The following is a 21,205-nucleotide window of genomic DNA, read 5'->3' as shown; positions in this document are numbered from 1 at the left end:
TTGATGAACACCGACTATAAATTGTTGACTACGATTCTCGCCCAGAGACTCCAATCTCTTCTTCCTTTGATTATTAGCCCAGATCAGGCTGGTTTTATGAAGAATAGGAACTCTGCGGCCAAAATAAGGGAACTCCTGCTCACCTTGGATTACTTTTCGAATGATATGGATGCTGATCGTCCAGAGGAGGGAGGTATTTCAGACTTGGCAATTTTGGCTATAGACGCCGAAAAGGCTTTTGACTCAGTTTATCATGATCATCTTTTATTTTCATTAGAACAATTTGGGCTAAAAGGTAATTTTGTTAAGTTTATTGAAAAACTATATCGCACAGCCTCCACAAGAATGATAGTAAATGGCCAGCTGTCCGCAGAAATAATTCTGCACAGGGGGACTAGGCAGGGGTGTCCCCTCTCCCCGCTCCTTTTTAATATTGCTATAGAACCCTTTGCTATAATGATAAGACAGAGATTGGAGGGGATTGGGGTGGCTGGGCGGGAGTTGAAAATAGCATTATACGCTGATGATATTCTCATTTATCTTTCTAATTTACGTAGAAATTTACCTATTCTCTTACCAACTATACAACAGTTTGGTTCCTTCTCAGGATATAAGGTAAATATAAAGACCCAGAGGATAGACAACTCAATGTGAAGTTTATTAATATAACTATATTGGCTGTTAGATATCTTATTTTTAAAAAATGGAAAATGCACACGGTCCCTAATATATCAGAAATTAAAAACTGTTTAAAAAAACAATGCATTCTTGAACTATATAATATTAGTGTTGATAACGATGTCGATGTTGTTAAATTCTTTCTCAAATGGTCAGCATTCATAAAAGTTTTTTCTCCTACGGGAATTGAATATTTGATACATCCCTTACGTAATTCTGAACTAGTTCTGCTAGGGAGGTGGTGAAGGGTTCTTTTTTCCCTTTTTTTTCTTTTTCTTTATGTTTTAGGGTATTGTGTTGTTTATTTTAGCAATGTCTATGTAAAAATAAAAACTCAACAAGGTATAGAGTATTAAGAAGCATAGTAATATTACCTGGGTTATTCTTTTTATTTACATAAGGTACATTCAAAGAGTTGGTGTGTACCTAGAACATAGTATTGAATGTGCAATATTTTGTATACTATATGTACATTTGTTATACCCAAGCTATGCTTTGGAAAAAGCTTTGCTCTTGTTTTTATTTAATGGCTATGGTTCTCTTATTATTATCTGATTGTTATGGGTCCTTGTTGGATATAAATAAATATTTGAAAAAAAAAAATAGGAACACCTAATGTTTATAGTCTGTTTTTTAATTAAATTTCCCTTTTTACTATTTAATGATAGCCAATTTACAAAATACAGTGACAGTGTTGTTTTTGTAAATTAAACTAGTACATTACACTTGTCAGTTTTGAGGTATAGTTAAAACAAAAGGGGGGAGGAGTATGCTGTCATTCATACACACTTACTCACACATATACATACACACAAACATACATATACATACACCTTTACTCATGCTCACAACACATATACACACTCACATACACACAAATATACATACACACAAGCATACATATACATACACCTTTACTCATGCTCACAACACATATACACACTCACATACACACAAATATACATACACACAAGCATACATATACATACACCTTTACTCATGCTCACAACACATATACACACTCACATACACACAAATATACATACACACAAGCATACATATACATACACCTTTACTCATGCTCACAACACATATACACACTCACATACACACAAATATACATACACACAAGCATACATATACATACACCTTTACTCATGCTCACAACACATATACACACTCACATACACACAAATATACATACACACAAGCATACATATACATACACCTTTACTCATGCTCACAACACATACACACACTCACATACACACAAATATACATACACACAAGCATACATATACATACACCTTTACTCATGCTCACAACACATACACACACTCACATACACACAAATATACATACACACAAGCATACATATACATACACCTTTACTCATGCTCACAACACATACACACAATTACATACACACAAATATACATACACACAAGCATACATATACATACACCTTTACTCATGCTCACAACACATACACACACTCACATACACACAAATATACATATACACACAAGCATACATATACATACACCTTTACTCATGCTCACAACACATACACACACTCACATACACACAAATATACATACACACAAGCATACATATACATACACCTTTACTCATGCTCACAACACATACACACACTCACATACACACTCACACATACACATACACACAAACATACATATACGTACACCTTTACTCATGCTCACAACACATATACACACTCACATACACACAAATATACATACACACAAACATACATATACATACACCTTTACTCATGCTCACAACACATACACACACTCACATACACACTCACACATACACATACACACAAACATACATATACGTACACCTTTACTCATGCTCACAACACATATACACACTCACATACACACAAATATACATACACACAAACATACATATACGTACACCTTTACTCATGCTCACAACACATACACACACTCACATACACACAAATATACATACACACAAGCATACATATACATACACCTTTACTCATGCTCACAACACATACACACACTCACATACACACAAATATACATACACACAAGCATACATATACATACACCTTTACTCATGCTCACAACACATACACACACTCACATACACACAAATATACATACACACAAGCATACATATACATACACCTTTACTCATGCTCACAACACATACACACACTCACATACACACAAATATACATACACACAAGCATACATATACATACACCTTTACTCATGCTCACAACACATACACACACTCACATACACACAAATATACATATACACACAGGTGTCCCATGACAGTAATAAAAACAATTTTATCTGCATTCAATTTCATTTATGAACAATTTGTGTGAAGAGTGAAAGACATTTTGCCAAACAAAAGATACATTATTTTGAAGAACCACTGGAGGTCAACAAAAGCCTCCTATTCCTGTCTGCCTAATTGCTTCACTGCTATTGTTTGGTTGCTAAAGTAATTTAGCCTACACAATACCAGGGACCCCTCCTGCTCTCTGGTCTTCCTGGGCACAGTACATCAAATCTTGTGGGGATCCTTGAAAATGTTTAAGTGACCCCCGAGGGGTCCCGACCCCTAGCTTGAGAAGTACCGAATCAGACAAACAAGAACATTGGTATCACTTAACAACAAGACTATGTCTGTATGCTCATGCTAGAAGGATTTTAGTAAAACTGCTCCACAGATAACTCAGATAGTAAAACGCCCTGTAGATGGATTAGAGCGCTGCAGTCTTTTACGTGTAATACCTCTGGTGAAGGGGTAATTGCAGATCCTCACAAATGCTCCCAGTCTCACCTCCAGTAACTGGAGGGTGAAGCTGACAATCCAGTTAAAGTCCAGTGAAGTAGGTAGGTTGTACTCAGTGTCTGTTAACACAGATGCACTAGCAGAGGGGACCAATCCAACAGTATAAGTTCCAGCTTTGACTCAAACTCCACTTGATACTAATCAAGCATTTCCTCTAAAATCTCCCAAATGAAGTGCTTCAGTGACCCTTTGGGTGGTTAGCTGATCTCAGAAACAGAATAGCAGTAGGCTTAGTATAGCACTTTATATTATATAGTGCATCATATTGTTCAATTATCATTTTATTTTTAAGAATGACTAAAGATTTCCTGAAACTTGGCGGTCTGTTGAACTTCCAGCTGGAAAACAACATGTTACGAGCACACAAAATGGCAAAATTAATCAATTTTATGTTTAAGATCTTTAAAATCTCTCCTCTCTCTCATCCTCTCTACCCTCCCTCAAGCAATCCGCCAACTACTCTATATTATATATACTCTTGTATATATACTATATTTGAAAAAGGAGAGATTAGTTGTTTCTGGGTAGCTGAGGGATATGTTCTTATAAGGTTACCCATTTTTGGAAAAATGAGGAGACCTCAGAATTTATATTATATAGAGCATCATATTGTTCAATTATCATTTTATTTTTAAGAATGTCTAAAGATTTCCTGAAACTGAAACTTGGCGGTCTTTTGGACTTCCAGCTGGAAAACAAAATGGCAAAATTAATCAATTTTATATTTAAGATCTGTTTGCATCTTTCCTTTAAAAAAATTCTATCTACTATGTTAAAGTGTATAGAAGAGTCGATTATTTTTTTAAAATCCAGCAAGAAATCATATTTCAACATTTACGGACCTTGGGGCATTCCCTTAAGCAATGAACATTCACCTAGATTACAAATTTTGAGCGCTATAGGGAAAGTAAAGAATGCAACAAAAGTTGCATTATTTAACCCCCTACAGCGCTGCCATTACAAGTTTAAAAAAACCCGGCTTGTGTGGGCGATATGGAGATTTTGAGCTCCATACCGCACCAAAAACAAGCAGTGTTTTGACGTGCTCGTGCACGCTTTCCCCATAGACATCAATGGGGAGAGCCGGCAAAAAAACCCACCTGCGATCGTGGACACAAAAGCTCCGTAACGCAGCCTGATTGATGTCTATGGGGAAAAAGAAAATACAGTTTAAACCTAACACCCTGACATAAACCCAGAGTCTAAACGCCCCTAAACTGCTGCCCCTGACATCTCCGACGCCTGCCTACAGTTATTAACCCCTAATCTGCCGCTCCCGATATCGCTGCCACCTAAATAAAATGTGCCGCTCCCGATATCGCCGTCACTATACTAGAGTTATTAACCCCTATTCCGCTGCACCCCAAAATCGATGTAACTATATTAAAGTTATTAACCCTTATTCCGCCGCACCCCCACATCGCCGCAACTAAATAAAGCTATTAACCCTTAAACCTCTGGCCTCCCACATCACTACCACTAAATAAACCTATTAACCTCTAAACCTCCAGCCCCCCACATCGCAACAACCTAAATTAAACTATTAACCCCTAACCCTAACACCCCCTAACTTTAACATAATTAAAATAGAGCTTAATTAAACTTACAATTATTAACTAAACCTAATAACCCCTAAACCGCCAGCCCCCCACATTGCAACAACCTAAATTAAACTATATTAACCCCTAAACCTAATCATAACCCTAAACCTAACCCTAACACCCCCTAACTTTAACATAATGACATTAGATCTAAATTGAATTTACAATAATTCCTATTTAAAACTAAATACATGTGAAATAAAACCTATCCTGCCTTACACTAAAACCTAACATTACCAAAAATATAAAAAACTACCATTACAAAAAAAAACTTGAAATTATCCCCAAAAAATAAAGATTATTCCTATTCTAATATCCTTTTTTTAAAAAACAGAAAACAACCCAAAATAAAAAGCCTAATCTAGAATAAACTACAAAGGGCCCTTAAAGGGGCTTTTTGGGGGGCCCTTAAAAGGGCCTTTTGTAGGGCATTGCCCTGAGTTAAACAGCTCTTTTGCTAAAAAAAAAAAAAATCCTAACACTATACAAACCCCCACCCTCCAAACTACCAAGGGCCCTTAAAAGGGCCTTTTTTTAGGGCATTGCCCTAAGTTAAACAGCTCTTTTGCTACAAAAAACACCACCTAAAATATACATTACACAAAAAAATATATATATTCCTATTCTAACACCCAGAAAAAAAAAACACCCAAAAAAAAAAGCTAATCTAGAATAAACTACCAATGGCCCTTAAAAGGGTCTTTTGTAGGGCATTGCCCTAAAGAAATCAGCTCTGTTTATGAAATAAAAATACAAATACCCACTAACATTACAAACCCCCACCCCCCCAACCCACAAAATAAAAAAAACTATCTGAAAAACCTTAGCTACCCATTGCCCTGAATCAGCCAATAAATTGTGTGCTGCCTAAATCCTATTGGCTGATTTGAACAGCCAATAGGATTTAAGTAGCTCTTATTCTATTGGATGATGAATCAGCCAATAGAATTAGAGCTGCTTAAAGGGCCATTATACACTCATTTTTTATTTGCATAAATGTTTTGTAGATGATCTATTTATAAAGCCCATAAAGTTTGTTTTTTAAATAAATGTAGAATTTTGCTTATTTCTAAATAAGATTGCTCTGATTTTCAGACTCCTAACCAAGCCCCAAAGTTTTATGAGAATACCGTCAGCTACCTACTCCAGCTTGCTCCTGTTTGTGTAAAGGGTCTTTTCATATGCAAAAGAAGGGGAGAGGGGAGTGTCTTATTTCCCACTTGCAGTGGGCTTTCCAGCTACCGTTTCTACAGAGCTAAACTGAGAGCTTCTAAGTAAGTTTTTAAACAGTTTTAAACTGGATTTTGATATCAGTATCTGTGCATCTTATTCTTTATAGTAGTGTCTGTTACATGCAGTTATATGAAAATTGGTGCATACTGTCCCTTTAAATCCTATTGGCTGATTTGAACAGCCAATGGGATTTTAGCAGCTCTAATTCCTATTGGCTTATTCAAATTTTTCAGCCAATAGGAATGCAAAGGACCCATCTGAATCGCGTCCCTTGCATTGAAGATTCAGTGTACGGCGGCGACCGTATGAAGAGGATGCTCCGCGCCGGATGTGTTCAGGATGGACCCGCTCTGCGCCTCAGGGATCAAGATAGAAGATGTCGCCTGGATGAAGATTGAAGAGGCCGTCTGGATGAAGACTTCTCGCCGCCTATATCAGGACTTTAACTCCGGGATGAAGATCGTTCAAGCGGGACTTCAAGTTTAGGGTCTAGGCAGTAAAAGAGCTAAATGCCATTTTAAGGGCAATGCCCATACAAATGCCCTTTTCAGGGCAATGGGTACTTTAGTTTTTTTTAGAATTAGGTTTTTTATTTTGGGGGGTTGGTTGGGTGGTGGGTTTTACTGTTGCGGGGGTCTTTGTATTTTTTTACAGGTAAAAGAGCTGATATCTTTGGGGCATTGCCCCACAAAAGGCCCTTTTAATGGCCATTGGTAGTTTATTGTAGGCTGGGGGGGTTTATTTTGGGTGGGCTTTTTTATTTTGATAGGGCTATTAGATTTTATTTTGGATACTTTTGTTAGTTATTTTCCGTAATTTAGTGTTTCATTGTGGGGGGCTTTCGGTTTAGGGGTTAATAGGCTTAGTATAGTGGCGGCGGTGTAGGGCTTAATAACTTTAGTATAGTGGGGCGATGTGGGCGGACGGCAGATTAGCGGTTAATAATATTTAAATAGTGTTTGCGATGCGGGAGGGTGGCGGTTTAGGGGTTAATAACTTTAGTATAGTCCGGGAGTGGCGGAATAGGGGTTAATATTTTATTAAAGTGGTGGCGAAATCGGGAGCGGCAGATTAGGGGTTAATAAATTTATTATAGTGTTTGCAATGCGGGAGGGCCTCGGTTTAGGGGTTAATACGGTAGGTAGTTTATGGGTGTTAGTGTACTTTTTAACACTTTAGTTATGAGTTTTATGTTACAGATTTGTAGCGTAACACTCATAACTACTGACTTTAGATGGCGGTACAGATCTTGTGGTTTTAGGCTGTAACGCTTGCTTTTTAGCCTCACCGCAAAACTCGTAATACCGGCGCTATGGGAATCCCATGAAAAACCGTAATTTTTACGAGTGCGGTATTGACGTTGCGTTACAGGCTAAAAGGCTTGCGGTATACCTATACCGACAAGACTTGTAATGGCTGCATTAGGGAAAATGATGCGTTATGGGCCACAACGCTGCTATTTGACTCATAACGCATAACTCGTAATCTAGGTGTATATTAGTTGCCGGGAGATTACATCTATAGCATTAAACCGTTTTAGCCTGATTCCATTTTGTCAATTTGTAAGGAATTATTTATGCAAAATGAATTACTTTTAAGTTGGATTCCCGCCATGATACTAAAAGTGTGGCTTTCTGCGCATTCTTTATACTCCGTAGCAGGAGATCTTCATTTACCATTGCAATCTCTATCTCCAATTATGAGCCACGTTATTAATATTAGCTCTTCCTTCTTTAGTGAGTAACATCCTGCACCAATATGATATAGAAAATGTGCCATTTCTAAAATAATTTATCCTTGTTTCAATATTTTTCCATTGCTCGGGTGAAGATTTTTCTTTAATCGAGGAGCAGAAGTGTCGAGCTTCAAGATAAGTGAAGAATTTATTTTTATCAATATAGAACATTTGTTCAAAGGAATTTACTGTATACCAATCTGCCTCCATTAATTGTGCTACAAATTCTAATCCTTTTCTCTTCCATTGTGAAAAAAAGCTTGAATTTAGGCCTTCCAGAAATTCCAGATTACCAGCTTAAGGGAGATATTTGGAGAAAAAAAGGATACATTTCTTTTAATAAAATGTGAAAGTTTGGGCAAGTGCATATTAGCTAAGGCGCTCACTGAAAAGGAATACTATTCTTTGGGCAAGATTACAAGTCACGCAGCAAATCACCTGCAAAAACACCACAAGCGTTATGGCTTTTTCACATTTGGGGTTGCGCAGCTATTACAAGTTGAAAAACAACTTATTTTGTGCACGCGTTAACCCGCGTAATCTAAACAGTCAAATTGCATGCGTGTTCACGTATTCCCCATAGAAGTCAATAGAGAAAACAAATAGAAAAAAACACACAAAAACCCTAATATGTTGCGCAAAGCCCATGATGTATTCTCCTTGAAAAGTGTTTATGAAAATGCGAATATTTCATATTGCAAATTTTTTTTCGTAACGGAATATGTCCTACTTATTTATAGTGGGGTAGTGGGTGTGGTGTGGACGGGTGACTGGTAGGATCAGTGACTTGAAATTTTGAGCCCTGTATATATATTTATATAGACTTCAACTTCAATTGCAAGTAATGAGGTCTACATGATATTCTTTAAAAGTGAAAGGGGACATTGAGATCTTAAAGGGGCAGTCTAGTCAAAATTAAACTTTCATGATTCAGATAGAGCATGTAATTTTAAACAACTTTCCAATTTACTTCTATTATCTAATTTGCTCAATTCTTTAGCTATCCTTTGTTGAAGAAATAGCAATGCACATGTGTGAGCCAATCATACAAGGCCTCTATGTGCAGCAACCAATAAGCAGCTACTGAGCATATCTAGATATGCTTTTCAGCAAGTGATATCAAGAGAATGAAGCAAATGAGATAATAGAAGTGAATTAGAAAGTTGTTTATAATGACATGCTCTTTCTAAATCATGAAAGAAAAAATTTGGGTTTCATGTCCCTTTAAACCATCATTTTAAAGAAAACTGTCTGCAATGTCTGATTCTTTAATTTTCCTCCTACCATAGAGATCAATGAGAGTTATGCGCCTTAAAGGTTATCTACTTTTCTGTTTCCTGACATTCATTCCCTTGCTCTGGACACGTTTCTTTTTTTTTTTCTTTTTCATTTTCAGTTCTGGTATCTGAGAACTTATTTGATCAAATTCCCTATCTTTATTTTCTTATGTACTGTAACATGTGATCTTTGTGACATTAATCTGTCACTATCAGGGCATTAGCCAGGCGATGAAGCTCTGAATCATTTTCTTGTGTAATTCTACCAGCAGTGTGACTAATACTTTTGTGAATGTTATGGGCAACGCTGTTACCAAAACGTGCTTCCTACTACAAACCTCACAATCTTGGCATTGTTTGCTGCACGCAGAGCATGTAAATGCATTTATTATATCTATGAAGATCAAGATCTACCTTGGCTAAATAGCTACAACAGTGACAAATAATTCCATCTTGAATATCTTGATAAATAGTATAGCACCACCTCAAGTACAGAAACAATCTAGAATGATAGTGTAGAGCCCTTCATGGGCTTGGAACAGACTTAAGGGTTAAGGCTCAGTGGAATGGGTGGTGTAGTGTAGTTTGTAACAGTGTTGCAGTATGTTGGGAGGGATCTTAACTTTATAAGGTCTCAACAGAAAGTCCTAGGCCTCTTTTTTCCTGTTGTGCTGGCTGAAGAGTCTTGCTTGTCCCACACCCCCTCCATTATTATTGGATGGTAACTTAAATTAATGGCTCCTGTAAGGGTTGATTTAGGTAACACAGCTAGGGAAGGGTTATCTGAGCTAGCCTTGAGTAAGCCCGTTTTTTATTTTATTTTGTTCTCTCCCTGGTAAGAGTCGGCTTGAGTGGCTGTCTGATCCGGGTCCCCTTCAGGGTGAGAGATGGTTACACTCTAGTGGAGGGAGGTCTTGGCCCCTTTTTCCATCTTATGCAAATTAAATGTGGTGGAGTGATGGCCAGGCTGAAAGAAAGGGCCTATAAACTCTAGGTGTGTACCTATGGTGTCCTTCTCAAGTAGGCAGGTCATGGGAACTCAATGCAAGCACCTTATTGTCATTGCAGTGGAATGAACATTGGGGGCTCTGTTGCACACTCCATTCAAGGGTCTTGACCTCTTGCTTAAAGGGACATAATACTCATATGCTAAATCACTTGAAACTGATGCAGTATAACTGTAAAAAGTTGACAGGAAAATATCACCTAAGCATCTCTATGTAAAAAAGGAAAATATTTTACCTCACAATTTCTTCAGCTCAGCAGAGTAAGTTCTGTGTAAAAAAATATACTTCAGCTGTTGCTCAGCTGCAGGTAAAAAAAAAAAAAACATGAAGAAATGAACAGCAGCCAATCAGCATCAGCAGTGCTGAGGTTATGAACTCTTTTACTGTGATCTCATGAGATTTCACTTAACTCTCATGAGATTTCATAGTAAACTTAGTTAAACTAAATAAGATAAGTGTGCACGTAAGCTCACTCCCTTAGCTGTCCCGGGACAGACATACTGATTTGCTGCTTAGAAGTCCTTTACAATGGGATGTGGCTACTGAGGAATTTTTGAGGTAAAATATCTTTCTTTTTTACATAGAGATATTCAGGTGATATTTTCTAGTCAGCTTTTTACAGCTATGCTGCATCACTTTCAAGTGTTTCAAAATTTGGGTATCATGGCCCTTTAACTTGAGTAGACTAGTGACTCAATTTGCTGACATCCGGTTAATAGTCGGTTATTGTTGTTATGTTACATAAACAAGACAGTTGTCTCTTGTGTTTATTTAGGTTAGTTAAGTTTAGTTAATTTAACATTTCTCAAACAAATTAACACCTTGTTTATTGTAATTGTTTTTCAATAGTTAAACTCCACTTGTCGCGTGCCTTATTTGGAGGAACCAATCTGGACTTGTACTATAGTGAACAAGTCTGCCCACAGTTATTTTGTCATGAAAACTGCATTGTTTTGCAGTTATTATATTATTATGTCCGCAGAAGCAAATTAGGAATATAGTCTTGAGAAGTCTGTAGTGTGTCTGCATCAATTCTTCCAACCTTTAGAAACAATACTATCCATTCCTTGCTTACACATATGTAATTTAGCTGGTTTTGGTGGTTCACAAAAAGCTTGGCTTGTTTAGGTATAAACAATAAGGGTGCACATAAAAAAACTACTGGAATGTTTAGCCAAACAAATAAAAGGTAAACAAATTTCCAAAACCCAAATTCAGGACACCTCAGACCAAAATTTAGGGGACCTCAAAACAATCAACATCACAGTCTTCTGAATGTGAAAATAGTTGAAATAAAATATAAATTAATACTATTGCTAAGTGGAATACCCCTAGCAAGTCTGGAAATTGAAGTAGAAAACTACTTGCTAATTTAACCTGTGCACTGTGATAATTTGGCTCCTAATTGCTCCCCTGATTTACCAGCTGGAGCTCCTTACTAATTATCATCCTTTAAAAAGCTGCATTCCCCTTTAGTGTTATTCCTAGTGAATTGTTTACCTGTTTGTTCTGCCTGGCTTGGTTTTGGACCTGTTATTGGACTTGTGCCACAATCCTTGTTTAAAACAAAGGTCTAATCCTGGCTAATTTCCTGTATACCTGACCTGCATCTGCCATTTCATCTTTGCACAGCTGTATAGTCATAAAAAAGGTAAAACATTTTTATTCTAAGATAAAACTTGCTATCCTTACAATTCGGGAGAAGAGATTGTGCTGCATTCATCCGAGCTGTGTATTTTCTTAAGGAGCTCTTTCTTCACCTGAAGCATTTAAAAAAAAAAACTCATCGCAAGTTGATTGACCTGAGTAACTAACATTGCCTTCAGTGTCTACACTAAGCAGAGTTTTCTCACTGGTCCATATATTGTTCATGAGGAAGAACTAATGCCAGGAAGGCAGAAAAGGAACTCTACTAATTTAAGAATATTTGAGCAAGAAACATGTTTTTTTTGTGTTGTTTTTTTTAAGTTTCAGACAATTTAAACTCATCCTTGAGTTGACAGTGTTTTATTAGCAGCCCATTCACAATTGTTCCCCCAGTTACAAACCACCGCACATAGACATACTCATCATACATCTCATTTTTAGCCAACTCAACAGATGGTACAGTTTTAATGGTAAGGCATGAAGTTCTCTCAATTTCTTCCCATGAAGGTGTTTTGCTTAAAGTTACCCTGCTGTAGAATTCTAGACTCTGAAAGCTTTTTTTCCCTCCATCTATTCAAGTAACTCAGTGTAGTTTCATAGAATAAGAGCACAGTGTTTATAAAGTTGTGGTAACTCATCCTCTCTTTCTTGTTCCCAAGTATTGTCATAAAAGCTCAACTCAATTTCTCACAACTAACTTCTTACTTGATCCACTACAATCTGGTTTCCGCCCTAAACACTCAACAGAATCCGCTCTTGCTAAAGTAACAAATGACTTGTTATCAGCTAAAGCAAAAGGCCATTACTCCTTACTAATTCTTCTTGACCTGTCCGCAGCTTTTGACACAGTTGACCATCCTCTCCTTCTAAAAATACTACATTCATTTGGCATCCGAGACACAGCCCTCTCCTGGTTTGCACCATATCTGTCAAACTGCTCGTTTTCAGTTTCCTATAACAACATATCTTGTGATCCTATGCCTCTCTCAGTTGGGGTACCACAAGGCTCTGTCTTGGGCCCCTTTCTTTTCTCTCTTTATACATCCTGCATTGGAAAACTTATAGCCTCCTTTGGATTCCAGTACCACTTATATGCTGATGATACACAAATATATCTTTACTCTCCTGATATCTCTCCCTCTTTACTCAACCAGATTTCTGACTGCCTCTCTGCAATTTTCTCTTGGATGTCTTCACACTACCTCCAACTCAATCTGTCCAAAACTGAGCTGTTTCTTATCCCCCCTCTTCGAGACATCCAACACCTGACATTTCTTTGATGGTTGGAGAATCTATACTCAACACCTCACACCAGGTCCGCTGTCTTGGAATCACACTAGACTCAGAACTCACATTCAACCCACATATACAAGCGCTTACCAAATCCTGCCGTTCACACCTACGCAACATTTCCAGAATTTGTCCCATCCTTACTCAAAAAACTACAAAAATACTTATTCATTCTGTCATTTTGTCACGCATTGATTATTGGAATCTACTCCTAAATGGCCTTCCAAAACACTGCCTCTCCTCCCTCCATTCTATTATGAATGCTTCTGCTAGACTCATCCACCTAAGTTGACGATCTACATCAGCTGCTCTGCTCTGCCAGTCTCTACACTGGCTCCCCATACAATCCAGAATACAATTTAAAGTATTAACCCTAAACTACAAAGCACTCAACAGTCTAACTCCCAACTATATTTCCTCTCTCATCGTGAAATATTCCCCATCCCGTCCTCTTCGATCAACCTCTAACCTACGTCTCTACACTCCTGCTATCTCTACATCCCACTCTCGCCTCCAAGACTTTGCACGTGCTGTTCCTGTCCTCTGGAACTCTCTACCCCGCTCCATTAGACTGTCTCCAACCTTGTATAGCTTCAGACGCTCCTTGACAACTCACCTATTCAGAGAGGCTTACCATCTCTCCTCCATCCCGCATCCGAACCAAACTAATACATGTACATGAACTGCATTACTCACTGCTGCATATACAACCGATGTAACAAGCTACCCCAACCTTATGTCTCTGCACCCTAAACCTATAGACTGTGAGCTCTCCGGAGCAGAGCCCTCTTCCTCCTGTACTAGATTTGTTTAGTTTTGTTATGTTTTTGTATTTTATCACAAATCTTTGTCATTGTATACTCCTATCGCTGTACCCAGCGCTACGGAATTTGGTGGCGCTATACAAATAAATGATAATAATAATAATAATAATAACAAAAGCTGAAGAAAGTAAAAGGTCTTCATTTTTGGACATCAAGGTAGTTTTTAAACTATTAATGCTGTCAATCACTACAAATACAGTGACTGTCTGTCCCTCTAGTTTTTGACTGCCTTGTGAAAAGATAAAGCCTGACTATGAACAAAGAACAGCCATACTTCAAACAAAGAGTTATTAAAAAAATTCTGCAAAAACAATGGACATTTCTCCTGAGACTGGAAATAGGATTTTAGAGGCATGAACATTTTAAGTACTCTTTCAATGGCAGGCTGCAGTGTTAGCCACCTCGTTTGAGCATAACCAAGCATCATCTGAAACTTAGTTTTTTTCAAATTCACGAAAGTAAAGTGTATGGGTTAAAAAAAATGTTCACAAAGTACTTCAAAAACATATTAATATAATGTATTATGGATATGGTATATGGCAAAGTGTTTGGCTGGAAAGGGCTCCAGTCTATATATAAATGTGGTTATGTGGTGTGTGTGTGTGTATATGTATGTATATATATATATATATATATATATATATATATATACATATATATGCGTGCATACTGTGTTTATATGTGTAAATATGTATATGCACACATACATATATAGATACACATATAAACACATAAATACACATGTATACAGATATATACACACACACACATATATATATATATATATATATATATATATATATATATATATATATATATATATATATATATATATATACTTTTGAGAACTTTCCAAATACCTTGAAACATGCATTATAATTTTATTTATTTTTTTCCAGCGCTCCAATAGAAGTCTGTGGGAATAAGGTTTCATCGTGGTTTCAATATCCAAAGTCATGAAGTTATTACGCTTGGTCTTTTGCTCTAGCACTAATTTTATACTTTCAACTTGTAATACACGCAATATTGCGGCAGCGATAATTTTTTACTTTGAGAGCAGTTAGCACGTGAGCGAAAAAATAAATTAATATAGAGTGCCACATATTCCAGCCCAAAATGTAATTAAAAAACTTTGCAATACACTTTCATTATTGAAATATAGGTGCCTCCGTATTAAAACTTAAAGGGACAGTCAAGTCAAAAAAAAACTTTCATGATTTAAATAGGGTATGCAATTTTAAACAACTTCCCAATTTACTTTTATCACCAATTTTGCTTTCTTCTCTTGGTATTCTTAGTTGAAAGCTAAACCTAGGAGGTTCATATGCTAATTTCTTAGACCTTGAAGACTGCCTCTAATCTGAATACATTTTGACCACTAGAGGGCATTAGTTCACATGTTTCATATAGATAACATTGAGCTCATGCACGGAAAGTGACCTAGGATTGAGCACTGATTGGCTAAACTGCATGTCTGTCAAAAGAACTGAAATAAGGGGCAATCAGCAGAGGCTTAGATACAAGATAATTACAGAGGTAAAACGTGTATTATTATAACTGTGTTGGATATGCATAACTGGGGAATGGGTAATAAAGGGATTATATTTCTTTTTAAACAACAAAAATTCTGGTGTTGACTGTTCCTTTAACAATGACAATTAGGGATAGATATAAAACAGAAAATAAAAGACTGTCCAAACAAGGCTGTGTGGAACATAATGGGCTAGATTACAAGTGGAGCGCTAAATATCGCTAACTTGCAAGTGATATTAGTGCTCCACTTGCCTGTTTCTAAGTCCCTGCAGGCTGCCCTTATCTCAGTGCTTTTTATTAGCTTTTTAAATCTTGCGCAACAGCCAGACAGTGTTAGTTCATGCTTGCCATATAGATAACATTGTGCTCACTCCCGTGAAGAATGATAATGGTTAAGCAAAAACCAGCACTGATTGACTAAAATGCAAGATTGTAAGTAACACTGAGATAAGGAGCAGTCTGCAGGGGCTTAGATACAGGTAATAATAGAGGTAAAAAGTATATTAATATAACAATGTTAGATATGCAAAACTGGGGAATGGGTACTAAAAGTATTATCTATCTTTTTTAAATAATAACAATTTTCAAGTAGACTGTCCCTTTAAATCTTCTATTCTCCTTATTAGTGTTGTGCCTCTTCAATTAAAATTTTCTAATTCTGCAATGTCCATTTTTAAAAATTAGAATTTATTTTAATGTCAAGTTTATCTCTATTAGAATCAAATCAAAAGTATGTATGACTCAAAGCCAGAGGCATACTACAAAAGAACAAGAACAAAGGAAATTGAAGATGAAGTATAGCCTCTTAGAACAGTAATGGTCCCAAGGAAGGGATGGCGGTTATCTTGGATAGAAAAAGCACCAAGGATGCTACCAATATGGTAGTGGTTGATGTGGGAGGAGTCAGAGGATATTTGCTGTACGGCTTATAGTTGGTTAGATATTTATTAAGAGGGGGGTATTTGTGTTACAGCATTATGGTAGATACCAGGTTGGTTAATTGTCCTGCTAATTACAGTGTGATGTTATGGAGGTTAGGGGATTAACTATTGCTGGATTATAGTCACTACAGTTTTTGTGGTGGGGGAATATAATGAATGGTTCCATTTGTCAGAAGAGGTCATTGTGGTACAGGAGGTTGTAATGTGCTTAACTATGGCAACAGGGATTTTAGCTTATAACTATGTACTGTAGTGGGAACTTTTATTTGTCACATTCTAGCTGTGCTGAGAGTACATGAGTCCTTTCCACCATGGAAAACATGGGTTGAAAACATTGATTAACACCATTAATATTTTGATACAAAATTACCCTTAAAAGGCTTTAAAGGGACAGTCTACACCAGAATTTTTATTGTTTTAAAAGATAGATAATCCCTTTATTACCCATTCCCCAGTTTTGCATAACCATCACAGTTATATTAATATATTTTTAACCTCTGTGATTATCTTGTATCTAAACCTCTGCAAACTGCCCCTTTACGTCAGTTCTTTTGACAGACTTGCAGTTTAGCCAATCAGTGCCTGCTTCCAGATAACTTCACGTGCACGAGCACAGTGTTATCTATACGAAAAACATGAACTAACACCATCTAGTGGTGAAAAACTGTTAAAATGCATTCTGAAAAGAGGTGGTCTTCAAGGTCTAAGAAATTAGCATATGAACCTCCTAGGTTAAGCTTTCAACTAAGAATACCAAGAGAACAAAGCAAAATTGGTGATAAAAGTAAATTGGAAAATTGTTTAAAATTACATGCCCTATCTGAATCATGAAAGTTTATTTTGGCCTAGACTGTCCCTTTAAATCTCTCCCATACATAAATTCTCCCTTTGCACAGAGCAGTTTGCAGCAGTGCTCATTACTAATAACAGTGCAGATATTTAAACAAATGGGAGAACTGAGTAAAATATTGTACAATTCTGTATGGGTTACACATTTTTTTCTATGCTTAAATGGGGTATGGACAGGGGTAGGACCATGCATACTATGTCAAAATGTGTCAGTCCTGTGTGAAATTAGATATTTGAAACTTTATGTAAAACTTTTATGCTTAAATGTATTATTCATACTCATCTTCTGTATAAAGAACAAAGTATCAAAAATAATACATTTTATATTACAAGGTTCAATTTCAATCTAAATTTAGTGATTGGGGAGGTGAACTGATGCTAAATGTGGAACTATAAAATATGTGTTTGAAACATTTAGGAAATAATGACTCATGTGTTTGTTTACCATGTTCACTTTATAAAAATTTAATTTTTTTTTTAATTTAGTTGGTAGATTTGCCTATTTTGGGGGATTTCTGCTAACTACATTATTATTATTTTTTTTAAATGCTTGATCTGCTGAAAAAGGTATCATTGGTGAGGGTACTTTCAAGAAAAAGCCAGTGAAAGTACCAAAACATTCTTTAGCAGAAGGGATGAAATAGCTCAGCACTAACACGGTTAAATGCTGTACAAGGTTTCATAATAGAGATCATGCTGATTCCTGCACTGTGTGAAGCACAATCCTTAATAAATACATTACAAAAACAAAACACAGCTGCTCCATTTCAGACATATGGTTCATGTGCCTCAGATTTCCATAGTTGCCTGATCTGTGCAAATCAGAGAAGAAACTACATCCTGCCATGCAAATGTAAGCAAAACTCCGAGTGTACAACTGAGACTGGACAGACACAGGGCCGGAGCCCTACACAGGATTACAGGCTCTGCACAGGATCAGCAAGAGTCACATTACCTTTTATCACTTGTTGTTATTATAAGACAACTTGTAAAACTATGCTTGTGTGGAATCTTACATTGGACTCAGTTCTTCAATCTTGTTTAGATTTAAAAAGATTTTTGTATTTACTGTAATATGCTATTTCACTGGAAGGCCTTAATCTTTACAATAATAAAATAAAAAGAGAAAAGACAATCTCTTACTTTTGGTACTTTTGCAAATTTTCCAAATCTTGTATCTCGAATGCTGGCCATGTCCAAAAATTCAGTTTCCTGCACATAAAAATGAGAAAAGAGGTGAAAACTAAGGAAGTGGTGGTGTTTAACAGCAGATAAACATCATTATGTAATACCCAGCAAAAATAAAACCAGTGCAGTTGATTGGAATCAATAAAGGAACAATGGAACAATGAAAACAATGTGCAGGTTGCCTAGCAATAGTTGTTCTTATGAATAGTACAGATTCTGCTGCCTTGTAGTTGCACCACCAATTCATATCTTTTTTGTTTATGGCTTCAGAGATAAAATCAATCAAAGGTCAAATTGCTTATGTAATGTTGTTTTTTTAGTCACATATTCCTGTATAGTTGTTAATTGCCAATGGGTTCTTATGGGTGAAACCAGGGTTGCCACTTGTCTACCAAAATACTGGAGGACGGTAGACAGGGCTTTGATTAGAATTCTCAATTCTAGCCCCTGTCAGCCACACACCTACATAAGACCCCTGGCCCTTCTTAGCTACATGCATACATCAAAACTCAGATCCGACCTGCAGGACCTCTTTAAGCCACAACCCCATCAGATTACTAATCAGAATCCTCTCTTGGCCACATGCCTACATCAGATGAGACCCTGTGACCTTGCAGATCACGTATAAGAAACACACCCACATCAGATTACAGATCAGATTTTAGGCCCTAAAGCCCTTCTGTCAGCCACGTACCATATCAGCCCTGTAGTCCCTCTAACAGCAACCTGCTTTCATAAAACCTGATCCTGGTGCCTCTCTGTCAGCCATATACCACCATCAGACCAGAACTCTGGTTCTGATGACCCATTGTGCCACATGCCAACATCAGACCAGAACTCTGTCTTTAATGCACTCCAGTGTTCTACAGCTACTTCTGACAGTCAAAACGCGTGCACACTTATGAACCTACATAGATATTTTGTCATTGAAAGGGGCTAAGGTTCAACAAAGTATAGCCAGAGAATTACATTTGACAATAGAATTAAATTGTAAAATTCTTTTGTTTGAAGGGATATGTGTCAAGGTTTTTTTCCTGTTGTTTGCCATGTGCTCCTGGCAGCCATTTTACTCACCTCTCTTCCTGACTATGGTGCATTGTGGGGGATGCTGCTCATTTCCTACACTTCCTTTTATGGCCAGACTGGTGTGCATCATCCATGTGAGACAGGATGCAGTCTCAGAATTGTGATGTCATCACTTATTATTTAAAGGGCCTCTGTTCAGTATGCTTTGCCTTTGCGTTGTCTCAGACCTGTTTGTGAGAGCTCCTGTGTATTACCTGGCTGCCTGACGTCCTTCCTGGTTCCTGATCCCTGGCTTGTTCCTGACTCTGCTGTTTTCCTTGTTGCTGATTCCGGCTCATCTGACTATTCGCTTTGGTTCCTGACTCGGCTCGTCTGACTACCAGCTCTGGTTTTGACTCCTGGCTTGTTATTTGACTTGTGGACTTTTTATTATTTTTTGCTATGAATAAAGGTGTGATTATTTTTGCACTTTTCGTCTCAATCTGATTCCTGGCACCCTGACAATATGAAATCCAACAATTTTCCTTTGTGATTCAGAAGAGCATAATTTGAAAAAAAAAGCTTCTATTATCAAATTTGCTTTGTTCCTATGGTATTCTTTGTTGAAGAGATACCTAGGTAGGTGTTGGGAGCACTACATGGTAGGAAAGAGTGCTGCCATCTAGTGCTCTTGCTAATTGATATCATTCTTGCAAAACTGCTGCCATAAAGTACTCCTAAGCTTACATCCCTGCTTTTCATCAAAAGATACCAAGAGACAAAGAATAATTTGATAATAGAAGTAAATTAGAAAGTTGTTTAAAATTGCATGCTCAATCTGAATCATGAAAAAAATTACTGTTTCATGCCCATTTAATTGTATATATGAATCATAAGATTTTGAAACTTTCATTCTGACTTTTCTGTATTATTAATGTATTGAAATTACCTCCTAGTGTATGACATCAAGCTCTTTGAATAAAATGTGAGCATTTCTTGTCATGTACAGAGAAGGGCCACAAAGCTAATAAGGGGATTGGAGAATTTATCCTATGAGGAGAGGCTAGCCAAACTGGGTCTGTTTTCTTTAGAAAAAAGGCGCTTAAGAGGTTACATGATTACTTTATATAAATATATTCAAAGCCCATATACAGAGATGGCAGAAGCTCTGTTTATTCCAAGAAAATTGTTTGGGACCAGAGGTCGCAATTTAAGGTTGGAGAAAAGGAGATTTAATCTCCTGCAACGGAAACGTTTTTTCACTGTAAGAGCAATAAAAGTGTGGAACTCATTACCAAAGTAGGTAGTGAATGCCAATACCCTAGATACATTTAAAAATGATTTGGATACATTTATGTCTATAAACAAAATTCATGGATATGATTGCTAGTATTAAATGGGTCACCTTTTAGTGGGATTATTTAAGCTTAACTGGAGTTTTTTGTATATATTTTAGATTTGTATAGGTTGAACTCGATGGACTTCAGTCTTTTTTCAACCTCATCTACTATGTTACTATGTATGTTACA

At 36.9% G+C, this 21,205-nt stretch overlaps 1 protein-coding gene across 1 annotated transcript in view; it reads right to left on the bottom strand.

The window, feature by feature from the left end:
- Positions 1-21,205, bottom strand: part of PLCB2 (phospholipase C beta 2) — a 256,010-nt gene that overhangs the window by 136,126 nt on the left and 98,679 nt on the right. Inside the window, exon 3 of the mRNA XM_053697903.1 lies at positions 18,627-18,695. Within this exon, the coding sequence (XP_053553878.1) occupies positions 18,627-18,695 (69 nt within the window). The remainder of the gene's footprint in view (positions 1-18,626; positions 18,696-21,205) is intronic.

This window comes from Bombina bombina, chromosome 1 (assembly GCF_027579735.1).
Source record: "Bombina bombina isolate aBomBom1 chromosome 1, aBomBom1.pri, whole genome shotgun sequence".
Taxonomy (NCBI): domain Eukaryota; kingdom Metazoa; phylum Chordata; class Amphibia; order Anura; family Bombinatoridae; genus Bombina; species Bombina bombina.
This window is presented reverse-complemented; position numbering and strand designations above follow the sequence as displayed.